General features: G+C 54.4%; 1 protein-coding gene across 1 annotated transcript in view; it reads left to right on the top strand.

Annotated features, from left to right (window-relative positions):
* Positions 1-1,291: 1,291 nt before the first annotated feature.
* PRDM15 (PR/SET domain 15) overlaps positions 1,292-16,542 on the top strand; it is a 41,165-nt gene continuing 25,914 nt past the window's right edge. Inside the window, 7 exon segments of the mRNA XM_065876140.1 lie at positions 1,292-1,331; positions 1,859-1,952; positions 3,419-3,572; positions 5,856-6,108; positions 12,535-12,636; positions 13,910-14,134; positions 15,620-15,740. Of these exon segments, the coding sequence (XP_065732212.1) occupies positions 1,295-1,331; positions 1,859-1,952; positions 3,419-3,572; positions 5,856-6,108; positions 12,535-12,636; positions 13,910-14,134; positions 15,620-15,740 (986 nt within the window). The 5' untranslated portion in view covers positions 1,292-1,294.

Below are 16,542 nucleotides of genomic sequence, written 5' to 3'. Positions count from 1 at the left end.
CGCCATCTCTCTGCCTTGTTTCCTTGTAACTAATTCACTCTTCTGTGGTGGACCTTTCAACTAATCACGTATTCAGCAAATCAGTTTTCATTTGGACTTTGCATCTGTCTGCTCTTCATTCTTCGCAAGCTCCCGGGGTGGAAATGGGGCAGAGGGCGTGTGGCATCGGCATTCATGGAGCGGCCGGCCTGCGTACTTCCCCAGAAAGGTACCTAGTGATACACTCGGGCTTGGCTGGGAGTGGGATGCAGGAAGGACGTGTTGAGTTAGCTTAATTGGGGATGGAGGGGTGGGAGGGAAGAGGAACGATCATTGAGTGGCACATACGGGGTGTGTCTCACTTTATGCTCCCCCCAAAACTACATGAGGTGGGCATTTTCATTTCCATTCTATAGATCAGGAATCTGAGGCCCCATCTGAACATGTTCAGATCGCCCACGAATATGCAGGGGGCCTGAGCACAGCTGCCCGCTATGGAGGTGAGCCTCAAGGCTGAATGGGAGATAGAAGTGACCGGTTGTGATAAAGGTTTTGTGGAGAGCAGGCAAGCCCTCCTCCATGATGTCAGGAGGCGCTTAGTCCCCCCGAGAGAAATTTGGTGTCACGCACAGGTTGGCAGGTGGAAGAAAATGGAGGTCACGTGTGATGTGATTGCCCCGGAGGAAGTCATAGTCCCATGAGGGAGGAAAAAATAGAAGTGGCAGTGAGAAAACGGGCTTTTTAAAATAGCGGTGTATTCATTTTACAACTGGAAATGGATGGTTGATATGAAAGATGAAAGCCTGAGTTCACGAAGACATCCTAATTCAGAGCCATTCACATCAGTGGCTTATGAAAAAGCATCATTCTCGGTCAGAAAACATTTCAAGGCCCCCACCCGAACCCATGATAAAGGGGACCCTGCTGCCTGTTGCCTTTAAAGCACAAAGTCAGGGACTTCCCTGGCGGTCCAGTGGTTAGGACTCCACGCTTCCACCGCCAGGGGCCCGGGTTCAATCTCTGGTCGGGGAACTAAGATCCCGCAAGCCACGTGGCAGGACCAATAAAATAAAATAAAAAGTTTCTTAAAAAGCACAAAGTCAGTCAGTCCCTACACAGGCTCGAGGGGGCCATTAGCAGGGACTGTCTTTAAAAAACGCCAATGGAAAAGAATCTGAAAAAGAATGTAACTGAATCACTTTGCGGTACAGCAGAAATTAACACAACACTGTAAATCAACTGTACTTCAGTTTTAAAAATGCCTTTGGCCAAAGCTGATCACTAACGCGGCGCTCTGTCCTGACAGGTGGCGGTGATGGCTGAAGATGGGAACGAGGAGATCATGTTCATCTGTAAGTGGCCCGTGGCCCATCCTCACCATGGAAGGCAAAGCCACGTCCACGCTTGGTTTCTATAGTAGAGAAGAGCTCTCTCCTTTAGACGTGGTCTTACTTGTCTTAAGAACCGCGATTTATTACACGAGAAATGTGCTGCTGGGTACCGTTTTAAAAGGAGCATCTGTCTGAGAACTCCCGGCAAAGGGCACTCGGCAGGGGTGGCAGTTGACTCAGATAAGTAACCCCAGGTTTTCGAAAGAGGCTTACAACATGTTAGATTTATGATAAACAGGTTAAGTTGGTGAATTTTCATTTACGCTCGTTCCCTGGGGACACCCCTGTCCTCCGTCCCCATAGAGGTGGCTTGGCCTACTTTGCAGCATGTCGTGGAGCAGGGTTTCCTCCTGGGGGCGCACGTCCTGCCTTGCGCTCTTTTTGCATTCGTGGGGAGCACTGTCGCTTACCCCCAGGCCTCGCGATGCTCTGTGGGCGTCTCCCTCCCCACTCAGCGCCCCCTCTGACGCTGGGATGTTTGTTTGCAGGGTGTGAAGACTGCAGCCAGTACCACGACTCTGAATGTCCCGAGCTGGGCCCAGTGGTCATGGTCAAAGACTCCTTTGTGTTAAGCAGGGCAAGGTAAGTGACCATCTTGAGCTGCTTTTATCGTCCTGCCTGTCAAACAGGGTTTTCGGCATGTCACCTGCTGCAAGAGCCTGGTGGCCTGGGTGTCTACGAAAAGGGGGGCGGGAACAGCAAAAGAAGAAGTGGGAGAGACTTCCGTGAGAAGGGCTGTCCTCACGTTTGAGGCCGTCCGAAATCTCCGTCCCACCGTGAGCTGAGTTTCCTGCCGCCACGATGAGCCGAGGCTTGTTGCAGACACTTCAGGGTCAATGTCTTTTTATCTAGTTCCTGGTTCAGCTGATGGGCTGGGTCGGTTTATGCGCTGACCACCATGGCCGAGCTTGTTCAGTCTCCCCTGTGGTCCGAGCCCAGGCCTGCCGTCTAACAGGCGCCCACTGTGGGCAAGGGGCGGGGATGCGGGCAGCCAGGCAAAGGTGTGGCAGCTTCTGGACGAGCACCTAGATCTGGTGAGGGGGCTCCGTGGCTCTGCCAGTGCACGTTTCCCTGGGGGGGAGGGGCACAGCCCCACCTACCACGTAGTAGCTGTTTGAACCCGGACGAGACGTGCTCCTGTCTGCACCTCAGTTGCCTCATCTGTGAAGTGGAGAGAATAACTACCCCTTGGAGAGTTGCTGTGACCTGATTTAGGGCCCGGCGTGTAGTGGCACCAAAATTGTCATCTAATCAACGCAGTTCCTAGAAGCCGCCCAGCTGGTTTTCCCAGCCTCTTTATTTCCTTGTCTTACTGTTACTTCCCTGCACAAAGCAGAGATTACTAATTTCGCCTGAAGTACAGATCTGATGAGCTCTCTTCCAAAACCTTCAGTGGTTGCCTGTCGCCCACAAAGTTCCCGTGGGAGCCATCAGTCCCTCTATGATAGGTTCCTTGTCTCAGCCCCGCTGCTCGCTCCTGGGAGGGGTGTGTGCTCCAGGCGCCCTGGGGGTCCGCCCCACTCCCGACGTGGGCCAGGCTGGCCCTGGCCTTCACGCAGGGCCCCAGCCCACATGCCTTCCCCCTGGCAGGCGTGCCCCATCCTTGATATTCTGAGTTGACTTAGAAAGGCCACATCCTCGATGAAAGCAGCCCAGTGCAGCCTGGCTGGAAATGCTTTTCTGGTCTTTGGAATGCGGGGGCACTTCTTGTCTTCCCCGTGGTACTTTACACGTGGCGCCTCTTCGTGGTCTCTCTGTGGTCCTCCTCTCTCTGTTGGCCGGTTGAAGCCCACACTTAGGATGTGTGTGTGTGTGTGTGTGTGTGCGCGCGTGCGTGTGCCTGTGTACGCGCACACACACGCATCGGCGCTGTCTCCTGGGCGGGGGTTTTAAACACATCCTTGAGTCAACGCCCCTCTATCGCCCACTCTGGGGGCCAGTGAGAGCGACCTTTTCCGTCACCCTAACACTGTTGCCCCCTGGTGTGGGTGGCACCTCGGTCAGTGGATGCCCGGGGCCGAGAGTCTCTTGCTTTGTTCTATTTCTAGGTCGTCCCTTCCCTCCAACCTGGAGATCAGACGCCTGGAAGATGGAGCTGAGGGGGTGTTTGCTGTGACCCAACTCGTCAAGCGCACACAGTTTGGCCCATTTGAGTCAAGGAGAGTCGCCAAATGGGAGAAGGAGTCTGCGTTTCCATTGAAGGTAAAAGCTGGGGCCAGTGGGGGAGGCAGAACCCCTGCTTTGTGACCTTCCTCGTGCAGATGGGGCAATGCCCGCTGAGCTCCGGTGATTCATAAATGTCTTAGAAACAGCTTTTATCGTTCTGCTGAATTTCCAAGACGATGTTCAGATTTTTTTTTAGTTTGTTTTTATATCACAAGAGCATCAGAGTTAAGTTAGTATTTTGCAGGACATTAAAGAGAGTCTGTTTAAAACATCTGCAAGAGTAGACCCCCAGCGCAGGCTTTAGGAGGGGGGGGCTTTCTGTGGATTTTTGCAGGAGTGCGTTAGTGTTTTTGCAGGGGTGCTTTAGTATTTTCACACCGGTGCAGAGCGTAGGATACTTTGCAAGGCTCTTTCGAAAGGAAGGTGTCTTGTCGAGGCCTTGATGAGAGGCCAGTGCAAAATTTGGCAGCTCTGAAAAGCACATCAGGCTGGAAAATGGCAGCTTTTATATGACACTGAGAAAAACAAAATGGAAGGAAATCGGTGGGAGGGCTTGGATCACTTAAAGTGAGACATTGGCAGCTTTTATATGACACTGAGAAAAACAAAATGGAAGGAAATCAGTGGGAGGGCTTGGATCACTTAAAGTGAGACCCACGGAGGCGCCGTGAGGCGAGGGACGTGGGTGTCAGTCACAGCTCTGTCCCCGCACCCAGTACGCCCCCAGCCTCAGCCAGCCTTCAAAAGCACCTGTAAATAAACAGAGAGGAACAGGTGCTGGTCGGGCAATGGTTACCCCGAGAGGTGAGCTCTCCTGGAGACCCTTAGCAGAGACCCATGTGTTTCAGGACAGAGGTGATCTAGGTGACAGCGGAGTTCTGCCAGTCCTTGGAGAACTGAGTTTACAGGGCAGATTTCAGCACAGCAGAGCGGAGGGAAAGGCACTTGATTTGTTTCCAAAGAAAGGAAAGAAAGAGACGTTATTTTACGTGAAGGAGTGAGCTAAAGAGGCCTGGGGCTGATGCACGTAATCGCTATGGGCCCGAGGTCGGCCAAGGCCCCTTTGAAAAAGTCCTTTGTGCCTGTTATGGTTTCTTTCAGCGACTCAGATTCTGAAGGTCTGTGTCTCGTATTGAGTTGTTTCCAGCACAGGCTCAGCGTTGGTTATCTGGGTGCTGGGGGCAGCTTTATGCCCGTGGAGGGAGGGCAAGGGAGCAGTTCCCGCACCGGCTCAGGGTCACTAGGCACCTGGTGGACCCCTCTGCCTCCTCCTCTTGCTTCCGAGGGCTCCATCCTCAGAGGGGGCCTCTAGCTCTTAGCAGTGGGGAGCCCCTACAGGAAAAGCCCAGGAGAGGGGGGAGATTTCTTCCTACAACGAGGAAGCAATGATTGCATCAGAAAATGGCGGACAGGAACCCCCTATTCCATGTGGTTACTTTGAACTTCAAAATTTTCAAGCTTCTCCCCCTGGGCCCTGCTTGCATTTAATCCATAAAGCAGTGGTGCTGCTTCGCAGATGAGGGCACAGCTTATAAAGATTGAGGAACTTTGCTAAAGTCACTGACCATACTTGCAACAGAGCCGGGAAAAGAACTTGGGTGTCCTGATGCCCAGATGGGCCGTGAGTAGAACTCAGCTGTCCTGATGACACCTGGGCCAGGTATAGAGTTCAGGTGTCCCGATGACGTCTGGAACTGGAGTAGAGCTCAGGTGTCCTGATTCCCACCTGGGCCATGCCTAGAATTGAGGTGTCCTGATGACACACCTGGGCCGGGAGTAGAACCCAAGAAGCGCCTTCATGCCCACTTGAAAACTGATTAGAACTTGAGTGTCCAGGTTCTACACCTGGACCACAAGTAGACCTCAGATGTCCTAGTTCCCAGCCGGGCCACGCATAGAGCTCAGGTCTCCTGATAACTCCTGGCCTAGGAGCAGAACTCAGGTTTCCCCGTTCAGCGGAATGCACGCGTCCGGGTGCCCACCTGGGCCACAGGTGGAAATTAGGCGTCCCAGTTCCCACCTGAGCCACGCGGAGAACTAGGGTCTCCCGGTGACACCTGACCTTTTGCTGTGTCTCCTGCTTCCCTTCTGCTTGTGATCAGCCTGACCTGTTCAGGGGTCTACCTCTGCCCTCCCACCACTGTAAATGCCTAAATAGGTCTGTATGGAGCACGGTTTGGCCTCTGATGTGGTGCCATCCGGGCTGGTCACTCAGCAGCCCCCCTTCTCTCTCTCACACACACACACACACGCTGACACGCACACCGGTGGATAACCAGCCCCCGCCCCGGCCCCTCGGCGGGCCGCGCTCACCCCCAGGTGTTCCAGAAGGACGGGCACCCCGTGTGCTTCGACACCTCCAACGAGGATGACTGCAACTGGATGATGCTGGTACGGCCGGCCGCAGAGCCCGGGCACCAGAACCTGACGGCCTTCCAGCACGGCAGCGACGTGTACTTCACCACCTCGCGCGACATCCCCCCGGGCACCGAGCTGCGTGTGTGGTACGCGGCCTTCTACGCCAAGAGGATGGACAAGCCCATGCTGAGGCAGGCCTGCCCTGGGCTCCACGGTACGTGGGGGCCCCTGTCCCCAGCGCGCCTGCCGTCCTGCCGCCCCGCGGGGACCCACGGCCCCTTGGCCGCACGCAGCAGCCCGGTGTTAGTGAGAAGAGTCGGGCCGGGCAGGCCCGCGGGCGTGGGGAGCACTGAGGGCTCGGTCCTGACACCACGTGGTGGGTCTGTAGGTCTGCTGGTTGAATATCTGGGCCGAGAAACCGTTAGAAGAGCTTGCCCCAAGCCAGGCGCTTGCTGGCGGGCAGCTCTGCCCCCAGCTCTGCGGCTTCACACGCGTCACTCACCCACCTGGTCCCTGGGGGTCAGGTTGTGGCCCCTGGGTTTGGGCAGAGGGAACGGAGCACGGAGAGGTTAAGGAAGCTTCCCTGAATCAGTGCGAAGAGTGACGGAATCAGGGTTTGAACCCGGATTCTGGCTACAGTGCCGGTGCTGGCCGCCTTCCAGCAGCCCCTTCCCGGAGGTCGGGGTGTGTGTGTGCACGCGCGTGTATATACGCACGTGTGTGCCTGTGTAGCATGTGTCGTCAGAGAACGGCCTAGTGGAGTCACGTGCGATTCACCCACATCCTTTTGGAAAAGCAAATCAGAATGCGTGTCCTGCTGACCTGGGGTCGGGGGTATCACCTCGTGAAGGGGGCCAATGAATTTAAATCTTTTCTGCCCACGCTGTGGGTCCTCGGGGTGTTTATCCTCACCACCTGACCTTGAGGGACCACGTGAAGTGGCTCACACGTGGCACCACGACCTGGGAGAGCAGGGCTTTCATACGGCTCCACCTGGTCCTGCCCGGGGCAGACATGCTTGTTGCTGCCACGAAGATTACTTCCTGCGGCAGGGAGAAGCTGACACTGACTTTCCTTCCGACCCCCGAACAACAGGGTTCTGACAAGGAGATGATCCCTCTTATGAGCACCGTGGGCTACAGACAGCTCCGTACAGGCTTGGGAGGTTCTGGTCTGTCCCACGTGTGCATCGTGGCGGAAGTTTGGGAGCTGCTTCCGGTGGGCTCACGTGGCAGTGTGAGAGAGGGAGGGAGGTATCCGTGAGGCATCCCAGGCAAAGCACCACAAACCGGGGCTAAAACAAAAGGAATGTGTTGTCTCACAGTCTGGAAGCCTGGAGTCCAAGATGCGGATTTCCCAGCTCTGGTGTTGCTGACAACCCTTGGCGATCCTGGATAGTAGCTGCAGCACCCCGTCCCTGCCTAGGTCTCTCCCTGTGTCTCTGGGTTCTCTCCTTATGAGGACACCAGTCACTGGATTTAGGACCACCCTCAACCAGTCTGACCCATCTTATCTTGGTTACCTCTGCAAAGACCCTACCCAAAGGTTCCAGGCGGACGTGAATTTCCGGGACCCCTCTTCAGTCACTGCAGGCTGGCTGGGTGATGGTGGCCCGTGGAGCCTCTGGGGCATGCTCCGGGAGTGACGGATGGCTGCACGCGGGGTCTGGTGGCAGGAGAGGGTTTGCATCTTCACAGGGATATTTGCAGAGGGAGACTGGGCTTGATGGCCCTTTCTTTATTTTGATAGTAAAGGGGGCAGAAAGAATTTGGAGAGACCCTGGGTTTTTCACCAGGCTGCTCTAGCCCCTAGGATTTGCTAAAACCGGGTACCTGGCCCTGCCCCTGGCCCTGCCCCTGGGAGGCACCTGCAGTGGCACTCCACGGGGTCAGGAGTCATTTTCAAGCACCGAGGTGAGGCCGCCTCCCTGGGTGCTGTCCAGGGTCACCAGGATCTTCCTGACCTGGCTTTCTCGTGTCGTGGATTCCTTACCCCGTGCGTGTCCCGGGACCGGCCCAGACTGCACGTCAGTGTTTGGCTTGTAGAGTCTGACCTTGTCAGTTGTGTCCTGGAGGTGGCATGCATGCCCCTCATGGCTCTCAAGGTCAAAGTCAACACAGAGGTCACCTCCCCTTATCAGAGTTCCAGTTGTTGTTGGCTTTTTGCCTCCGGAGGGCTCTTGAATCTGGGGCTGCGTTGGAGAGCATAGATCTTCATGAAATGAGCCCAGGACCGTGTTGTCCAATACCTGCCTCCGGATTCCGTTCTAACCGTTCTCAAGCAGGACGCTAGGGTAGCTGTGGCCCCTCCTCTGGGCTTCTGAGAATGTAGGGCGGCGCTGTTCATAACCAGGCAAGCAGCGTGGCCACCCTAAACTAGCTTCTGGATTGGGGAAATAAATAAGCAACTTAGGTACTCTGAAAGTTTGGAAATAGCCTTTATGATTTCTTTCACTTTCTGCTTGGGGACAAATGGCAAGCACACATTTCTTGGCAATGTGATGAAAGTTCCTGACTACTGTTAACTAGTTGGTTAGTTGGGTTCCTTGTTTCTTTTCTTCCTGGGAGAGCCCTCTGCTCAGTGACCACTTGGCCCCGGCAGTGCTGCTGGCGCCGGTACCACTGCTGCACCTAGGAACGTGGCAGCCGCCCTAGGACCCCCGCGTTGTCTCCTACCACCCTGGCCTCCTGCCCAGCCCCTTCCCCAAGCCCCTCTCCCCTCCCCTGACGTCCCCTCCTGGCACAGAGAGGCTTCTGGGACCCTGCTCCAGCCCCACCCATCCGGGTGCCCAGGGCCCAGGGCGGTCTCAGGTGTGTGTTTTGAACACCTCACCCATCGGAAGCCGTGCGTTGGGAGTACTGGGTTACTGAGTGCCCACTTCTCAGTACCGGGAGCAGATGAGACCTGTGAAGAGAGGCCTGGAAACCCGTGGAAAGCTGGTTTTCTGCATGATTCGGATTATCCAGATCTGACAGGTAGGGAGATGGCTTCACCTCTGCCCCTCCTGAGATGAGGCCGTTCCCCATCCCGCCTCTGGTCTGGACGCACCCGTGAGGTCACACGGGGCCTTTGTGGCCAGCGCTGCACCCTTAGCCCGATGGGGGTGGGTCAGAGCAAGGTGAAGGGGCCTTAGGAACCACCAGTTTGTTCCAGAAGGGTCCTGAGGGGGCCCGTGGGCAAGGAGCAGTCTGCCTCTACATTATTTATCAACTTTCTAGGTGAGCATCGGAACTGCTAAGACTCATTCGTTCTCTCTTTTGAATTTGCTTCAGACATCTTTGTCATAGATGTCTGCCATAGCGATCGGCCCGTTTGTAGACTGGCAGAGCAGACTTTTAAATATCGAGGGAAGTGGGTCTCCTTCTACCTGGCACGCTCCTTTCAAAAATTAATCTGTTTGTTTTTTTTTTTCTGGTAGTGGATTTACTTTTCTAATCACATGTTCTCCTTGAGCTCACATTAAGGCTGGTTTTTCTTCTTTACACACACCTGGGCCCGTTGGCAGATGAAGGAGGAGGACCAGAAGCCCAGTGGTCTCAGCGGGCGGGTGCGTGGGGTTCAGGGTCGGCTGTCAGCATCAGAGTTTCAAAATCACCTTTCTAGTGAAAAAAATGAAATAGAAGTACATTTCATAACATTTGGGGAACTTTGAAATCACATATAACATCACCATCTTAACGACTCTTAGCGTTTTTGATTAACATTTTCTAATAGTTTTAAAAAACCAGCGCTGTGGGCGTGTAGTTAACATACAATAAAATAGCGATTTTAGGTGGACAGTTCAGAGTTCGGACAAATGTCTGCAGTTGTGTGAGCTCCACCACAATCAAGATGTAGAACATTCTCAGCACCCCAGACGGTTCCCTTGTACAGCTCTGTACTCCATCCCCTGGCGGCCAGCATCTACCCTCCGTCCCTGTAGTTCTGCCATTTCTTTTCCGTCGTGTAAAAAGCCGTGCACTTCTGCGTGGTTGAGGTCCTGCTGTACATGCTGATGTACCACGTGATTGATCTTCATTACACGTTTTGCCGACCGTCCTGCTGTGGGCCTTCTCCCTGTCTCTCCACTGCCAGCTACTGTTTCATTTTGCGTAGACACTTCTTTTTTGTTGGGCGTGTGAGTGGTTGGGATGAAGAATTGCCTTCTGGTTGCTGGCTAATTTTTTCTTAAGTCTTTTTTTTTTGCGGTATGTGGGCTTCTCACTGTTGTGGCCTCTCCCGTTGCGGAGCACAGGCTCCGGACGCGCAGGCTCAGCGGCCACGGCTCACGGGCCCAGCCGCTCCGCGGCATGTGGGATCTTCCCGGACCGGGGCACGAACCCGTGTCCCCTGCATCGGCAGGCGGACGCTCAACCACTGCGCCACCAGGGAAGCCCAAGTCTTATCTTTTAAAGATATATTTTGGAAAATAGAGTCCTGCCCTCGGTGGGAGGACAGCAGTCATGACTGGTTCTTCTAGTTAGTCCCGTTGACCTAGCGTTCAGGACACCAGGCTGAAGAGATGGGTTTCCTGCCGAAGGTCAGGTCACAGGTCAGGCCTATGTGAATTCCATTCCTGGGCAGGGCCTCGTGGTGGAGAGATAGCAGCTCACTCAGATGAAAAGAAACTGCCTTTATTCCCGAGTACCCACTGCCAGCTACCCCCTGCTCAGCCTCCTTCTCTGAAACTCTCCTGTGCAAGAGTGCTTTGCCCTCTTTAGAACCGTGTGTGTTTGGGAAGGTGAGTGAGATGCAGGGATTTGGCCCTGATCTCCTCCTGATCCTCTTCTGTGGATTCCCAGAGATGGGCGCAGAGGAGAGCGGAGGCTGGGCCGCAGGGCACACCCCACAACGGCGCCCTGCTTCTGGGATGTGCACTCTCCACTCTTTCTGCCCTGGCTTTGGTATAACCAAAAATTTCATACAGCAGTTACATTTCTCTCTTCTTGTTATCTCACGGAGACTCAGAAAATGCCTGCAAACGGTTGTAGCAGTGGTCTCTGTCTGTTTCTTCCATCCTTTGCAACCTTATCGCTGTGTTTTTATTTTGGGGGGTACACGGGCCTCTCACTGCTGTGGCCTCTCCCGTTGCGGAGCACAGGCTCCGGACGCGCAGGCTCAGCGGCCATGGCTCACGGGCCCAGCCGCTCCGCGGCATGTGGGATCCTCCCGGACCGGGGCACGAACCCGCGTCCCCCGCATCGGCAGACGGACTCTAAACCACTGTGCCACCAGGGAAGCCCTTATCGCTGTTTTTTGACACAGACAGAGGTGTGCTTTTTCCTGGTTCTGAACGCGTGTGCAGTCGCTCTTCTGGACGGTTTTGCTTTGCGAGTGGCCCCGGAGGGTTGCGATGGGTCGTGCGTGTCAACACAAGCTGCACCGAGACGGGAGTGGAGGTGGTGGTGAGGGCTGGTGGCCCCCGTCCAGCCCTGACAGGCTGCCACGTGGGGTTTAGCGAATCAGCTTCCTGGGCCAGGACATCACGAACATACGTTCACTTAGAATGTCCCTGTTACCAAGTCAGCTCGCACTGCTGAGCGCACAAGCCGCCCGTAAATCGAGAGACCAGCTGGGGCAAGAAATAGCGACTTTATTGGAAAGCCAGCAGACCGAGGAGGTGGTGGACTCGTGTCCCAAAGAACCAGCTGACTTAGCATTCAGGCTGCTTTCAGACTAAAAGGGGAGAGAGTAAAATCACGCATCTCCTGGTTCCGGTCAGGGGATGTTAATTTCCTCCTTCCTGCAGCCGTTCACAGGTGAGCCTGGTCAGGCTGTTTCCTGTGAGCCAAACAACCTTTACCTGGGAGGCAGGGTTCCCAGTGAGGGGCCACTAGGTATAGTTTAAGCTTATAGGCAACATCCCTGTAGTGATTCACCTGTAACAGAATACAAATGTTCTTCTCCATTTCACCCCCAACTTTGAGATCTCACAAGAGCATCGGTAGTTTTTTTTTGAAAAGGACCCTGAGCAACCAGGGTCTCTCTCTGTGTTCCATGGACCCTGGTCATCTCCCCCCGCCCCCAGACTCCCACGGGGGTGCCGGGAGGGCTAGGGGCACTGCCTCCGCAGTAAGCACCTACCCCCGGCAGCTGTTTCAACCTAAATTCAGTAAAAGTGAAAGTCCAGTTCCTCAGGGGCACTCGGCACACGTGGCTGCCCCCCTGGCCGGCAGTTACAGAACATTTCTGTCACTGCAGAAAGCTCTGCTGGCCAGCGCTGGGCAGGAGCCATGGCCACACCAGGGCGCGTGGCCTGGCTGTTTGGGGTTCCGCCCTTTCTTGTCACATGAGCCAGTGAGAGGTTGGGGAATTCGATGTGGGCCGTAGCATGCATTTTTTCTTTTCTTGAGGTTGTATGGGGGGGATGGTGTCTGGTCCCACCGGACTGGCTTCTGGGAGGAGGCCACGTTTCCGTGACTGGTTCCAGTGCTCTGTGCCCGGCTTCCTCACCTGTGAAATGGGGACATTCACAGGCACGAACGAGTCCGTGTAGGTAAAACGCCGAGAACGGCGCCTGGAGCATTGGCGCTGCTCCCAGGCGGTGACAGTTGTTACCGCTGTCATTGTCACCTCCTACGGGGGCAGGTGTGCCCTGCACTGGGCTGGGCTGCAGGGAGAGAGCAGCTGCTGGACCACCTCCCCCTCTTGCCTTTTGAAGCTGCAGGCACCCCAGAGAGCAGCACGCCAGTGGAGGCGGAACCCAGCCGGTGGGTGTGCAAGGTGTGTTCGGCCGCCTTCCTTGAGCTGCATCTGCTGAACGGTAAGGGGCAGGTGCCTGCTCAGCCAGACGCCGGCGAGTCCCGCGCCGCGCTCACCCTGACGTGCTCTGTCACTTCCACGCCATCCCTCTGGGATGGTGGCAGGACACACGGGAGTTCCCTGGCTTTGCGGAGCAGCTCAGCTCCCAGCCTGTGTCTTCCTGGCCTCCTCCCGGGATCTGTGCTTTGGCTTGGAGTTCTCTGCGTGTCTGGCAGCGAGGGATCTTGTTGGCTTTCTCTGAATCTCAGCAGAGCATTAGTTTGGTGTGGGGGGCAGTCTCTCCTTTTGTAGCCTTGCCAGGCATTTGCAGCCGGGTGGCCTCATCGTTAGCTTGTTCTGCTACGTGGCCAAACTTCCAAACCCTTCCCGCGACACGCAGCACGGAACGTTGTTTGCTTTAAAACTTTCCTTCCCTCATCCCTCACCCCTCTCCTTCCCTGGCCCCTCGAGGGCACTTGCAGTGCACAGTGGCCCTGAGCGTGGAACAAGTGGGGAGACAGCCGCCACTTCACACCGAGGCCTGTGTGAGCCAGTCGAGGTTGTCGATGGGAAGAATCGCTCCCTGGCCGAGTGTGCAGGCGGGCGCCAGTGGTCACTTGAGGGCGCTGGCCCCCACCTGTCTCGTGGGTCACTCCTCTGTCCTCTTGCTGGTGCCCCGCCCTCCAGACAGCCTGGGCCCAGCTCACCTTCATTCAGGAAGCATGGCCATCTCTGTCTGTTTCCTGTGTGTGGCCCAGTTATCTTTCCTTGGGAGGTCTTTGAGGTTTCTTCCATTGAAAATAAAGGTTTTTGGCCTTCGTGCAGTGTTTTGAGAGACAATTTTGTTCGTTATGAATTGAATGTTTATCACTATTCCTCTTCAAAGGCTACGTTTTAAAATAACTGTATTATATATTCGTCGCAGAAAAATTAGAAAGCTTAAATGAGCTTTGAGAAGAATATAAAAGTGGCCTGTGAGGTCACCGTAGAGAGACCCACGTCACCTTCTTGCTGTGTTCTTCCACAGTTTCTCTTTGCTCATACACGCGTACCCATGCTTTTAGTTTTTACAAAACTGTACGTGATTTTACAAAACTGCCCGGCTTCTATCGCCTGACTGACTTTTTAAAATGGTGGTTGTGTTTGGTGCCGTGGAAATGCTGTCATTTTCAAAGCAGAAGAAATAACGTTTATTTGCCTCTGCAGAGGGCACCCTGTTAGCAAATAAAATTGAAAACAAAATGGAGGTTGGGAGTGGACGCCCTGCCTTACGCCTTTGCTCCCCTGTCCTGCAGAGCACCTGTTGGGCCATTTGGAACAATCCAAGAGCGTCCCCCCAGCCGGCCAGCAGGATTCGGCCGCAGAGAAGGAAGCAGACGTGCCCCGGGGGGAGCCTCCCGCAATTCCCAAGAGTGTCAGTGCCACCAAAGAGCAGAAGAAAAAGCCTCGAAGGGGGAGAAAACCCAAAGCATCGAAACCAGAGCAGCCTCTAGTTATCGTGGAAGGCGAGGAGCCCGCAGGTGAGGGGGAGGGGCCCGCAGGTGAGGCTGATCCCGGTCCTGGGGTAGCAGTGAAGGGAATGGGGAGGGACCTGAGGCCGTGTTGCCTCCATGCCGGGTAGCAAAACTCGGCACAGAGCCCTTCTCTTTCGCTGAAGCAGCTCTTCGCGCACGGCGACTCGCAGTGCAGTTGGCAGCTGTGCCGGCTGTGACCTTTGACAAGCGCGTCCACCTGGGTAGCCGGATATCAGGACAGAGAGCATGTCCGTTCCCCCCAGCCGCTTCCCGGCTTGTCTCCGCGTGGACTGGCGTTCCCGTCCCGGGCACTGTCTCTGTGCCCGGCATCTCCCGCACGGCGTGTAGGGGAGGCTCGTCCACGGTCGGGTCCCCGCTGCCTCTTCTCCTTTGCTGCCGAGCCGTGTTGGTCCGTCATGCGGTTGCCCCACCGTCTGCTCCCGTGTCCCCTGTGGACGGTCGTGCAGCTGGCTTCCAGGCTGTGGCTAAAGCCGTTCTCTGACTGTACAGTAGCCTCAGTTGAGCTTGGAGGGACCTTGGGCCCTCATTCTCGGGCGTGGGATTCCCAAAACGCCATGTCCCCTCAGCCCTCACGTGGCCTCTGCCAGGAGTGCCTGGTGCCAGAGGATTCCTGGCGGGTCTCGCACGTAAGGACCAGACGTGACGCTCAGACACTAGTGAGTCCCCTCACTACCTTCCTCACTGATCGCTGGGCAGTTTTTCTTTTCGCCATCTGCCGCAGCCCAGGATTTCTTTTGCGAGAGTGAGAAGCAATTTTTATCCTTTCTTGGAATTAAAGAGAATTCAGAGGAGCAGCCGTCACATAATGTTCTCAGGAGAACTGGTTTAAACTTCCCCTGGACAGTTTCCCTACTTCTCTATAAACAAGTAGAGGCGAAGGAGGTGAAAAGCTTATTAAATGATTATTTCACTAATTCTAAGTTGCATTAGGAAGACGTCATAGTAGGTGAAGTGGCTAAATCTTTTCATGTAACCTTCCCAGATTTCACTTGTCCAGAGGTTCAGGCCTGGGTCCCTATCACTGTGGTTATTTGATATTTGACTCTTGTACAAAATGATGATCTGCTTTTGAACATACTCAAGATGGCTTGTGTGATTACAAAAATTAATATCTCCAAATCTCTGTCAGGACAGGATTAGCTAGGTTATAAGGTCCCAGTGTACGTCAAAGTGTTTCAGTTTTAGGTGGTACGAAAGGGACTGAGATAGTGTCATGACTTAACCACAGATTATAACTCCAGTTTTGAGTTAAGAATAATATTTTGCTTTTCTAAATCTGCAGGTAAATGTGTGGACTCTAAACTATCGCTAGTTTTTTTTTTTTTTTTTTCTTTTTCCCCCGTGTCAATCTTGTGATCTGTGTCTGCAACGTTGGCCTGGCTGTGGCCTCTCGGGCCTGTCATCTTGGTTCGGTTGCGTTCCATCCCTGGCCCTGGTGATGACACGGCTTGTCCTGTCCCCTCCACACAGAGCAAGTGGCAGAGATCATGAGCGAGGTCGAGCCTGTGGCTGCGTCGCCGGACGAACGGATCATGGAGCTGGTTCTGGGGAAGCTGGCCGCCACCCCCAGCGACGCGAGCTCAGTGCCAAAGTATGTCCCAGAGCAGCGCGTGGGCCCGGCTTCACAGGCAAAGGCGCCGTGGCGGCTAATCCATTCCAGAGGGATAGGCCGGATGAGAGGGGATGGTTTACTTCTTGTAGGAAACGTATGTGCTTGGGAAGCAGCGGGAACTCTGGAGCCCAGGGGGTTAATAGTGCATCCACTGTGAAATAGCTTAAAATTTTAAAAACGATTTTTTACTGTAGTAAAATACACACAGTACACAATTTACCATCTTAATCGTTTTTAAGTGTGCGATTCGGTGGTTTTAAATACGTTCGCCTTGCAGTGCAGCCCTCCACCCATCTCTGGAACTTTTTCATCTTCCCCAAACTGAAACTCCATACTTACGAAAAACACTGACTCCCTATCAGCCCCTCCCCAGCCCCTGGCACCCACCACTCTGCCTCCTGTCTCTGTGAAGAGCTCAGAGGAGGTACCTGTGTCTCCAGGGGCGTCATATAAGTGTTCTCACACGGTGTTTGTCTTTTTGTGATTGGCGTATTTCTCTTAACGTAACGCCCTCGAGGTCCGTCTGTGTTGTAGCAGGTGTCAGAACGTCCTCCCATTTTAAGGCAGAATAATTCCATCGTGTGGGATGGACCACATTTTGTTTATTCATTCTTCCATCAAGGACACTTGTGTTGCTTCTGCCTCGGCTGCTGTGAACAAATGCTGCTATGATAGGACAGGTTGTATTTAAATTTCTGTAAATTTAACACCTTGCTCTGTGTGTTTCCACTTTTTATGATCGAGGAAAATGTTTGTATTTAAGTTATTATTCTTAGGCAGT

Source organism: Phocoena phocoena, chromosome 4, assembly GCF_963924675.1.
Source record: "Phocoena phocoena chromosome 4, mPhoPho1.1, whole genome shotgun sequence".
In the NCBI taxonomy this organism is placed as follows: domain Eukaryota; kingdom Metazoa; phylum Chordata; class Mammalia; order Artiodactyla; family Phocoenidae; genus Phocoena; species Phocoena phocoena.
The sequence above is the reverse complement of the archived record's forward strand: the minus strand, read 5'-3'. Positions and strand labels throughout refer to the sequence as shown.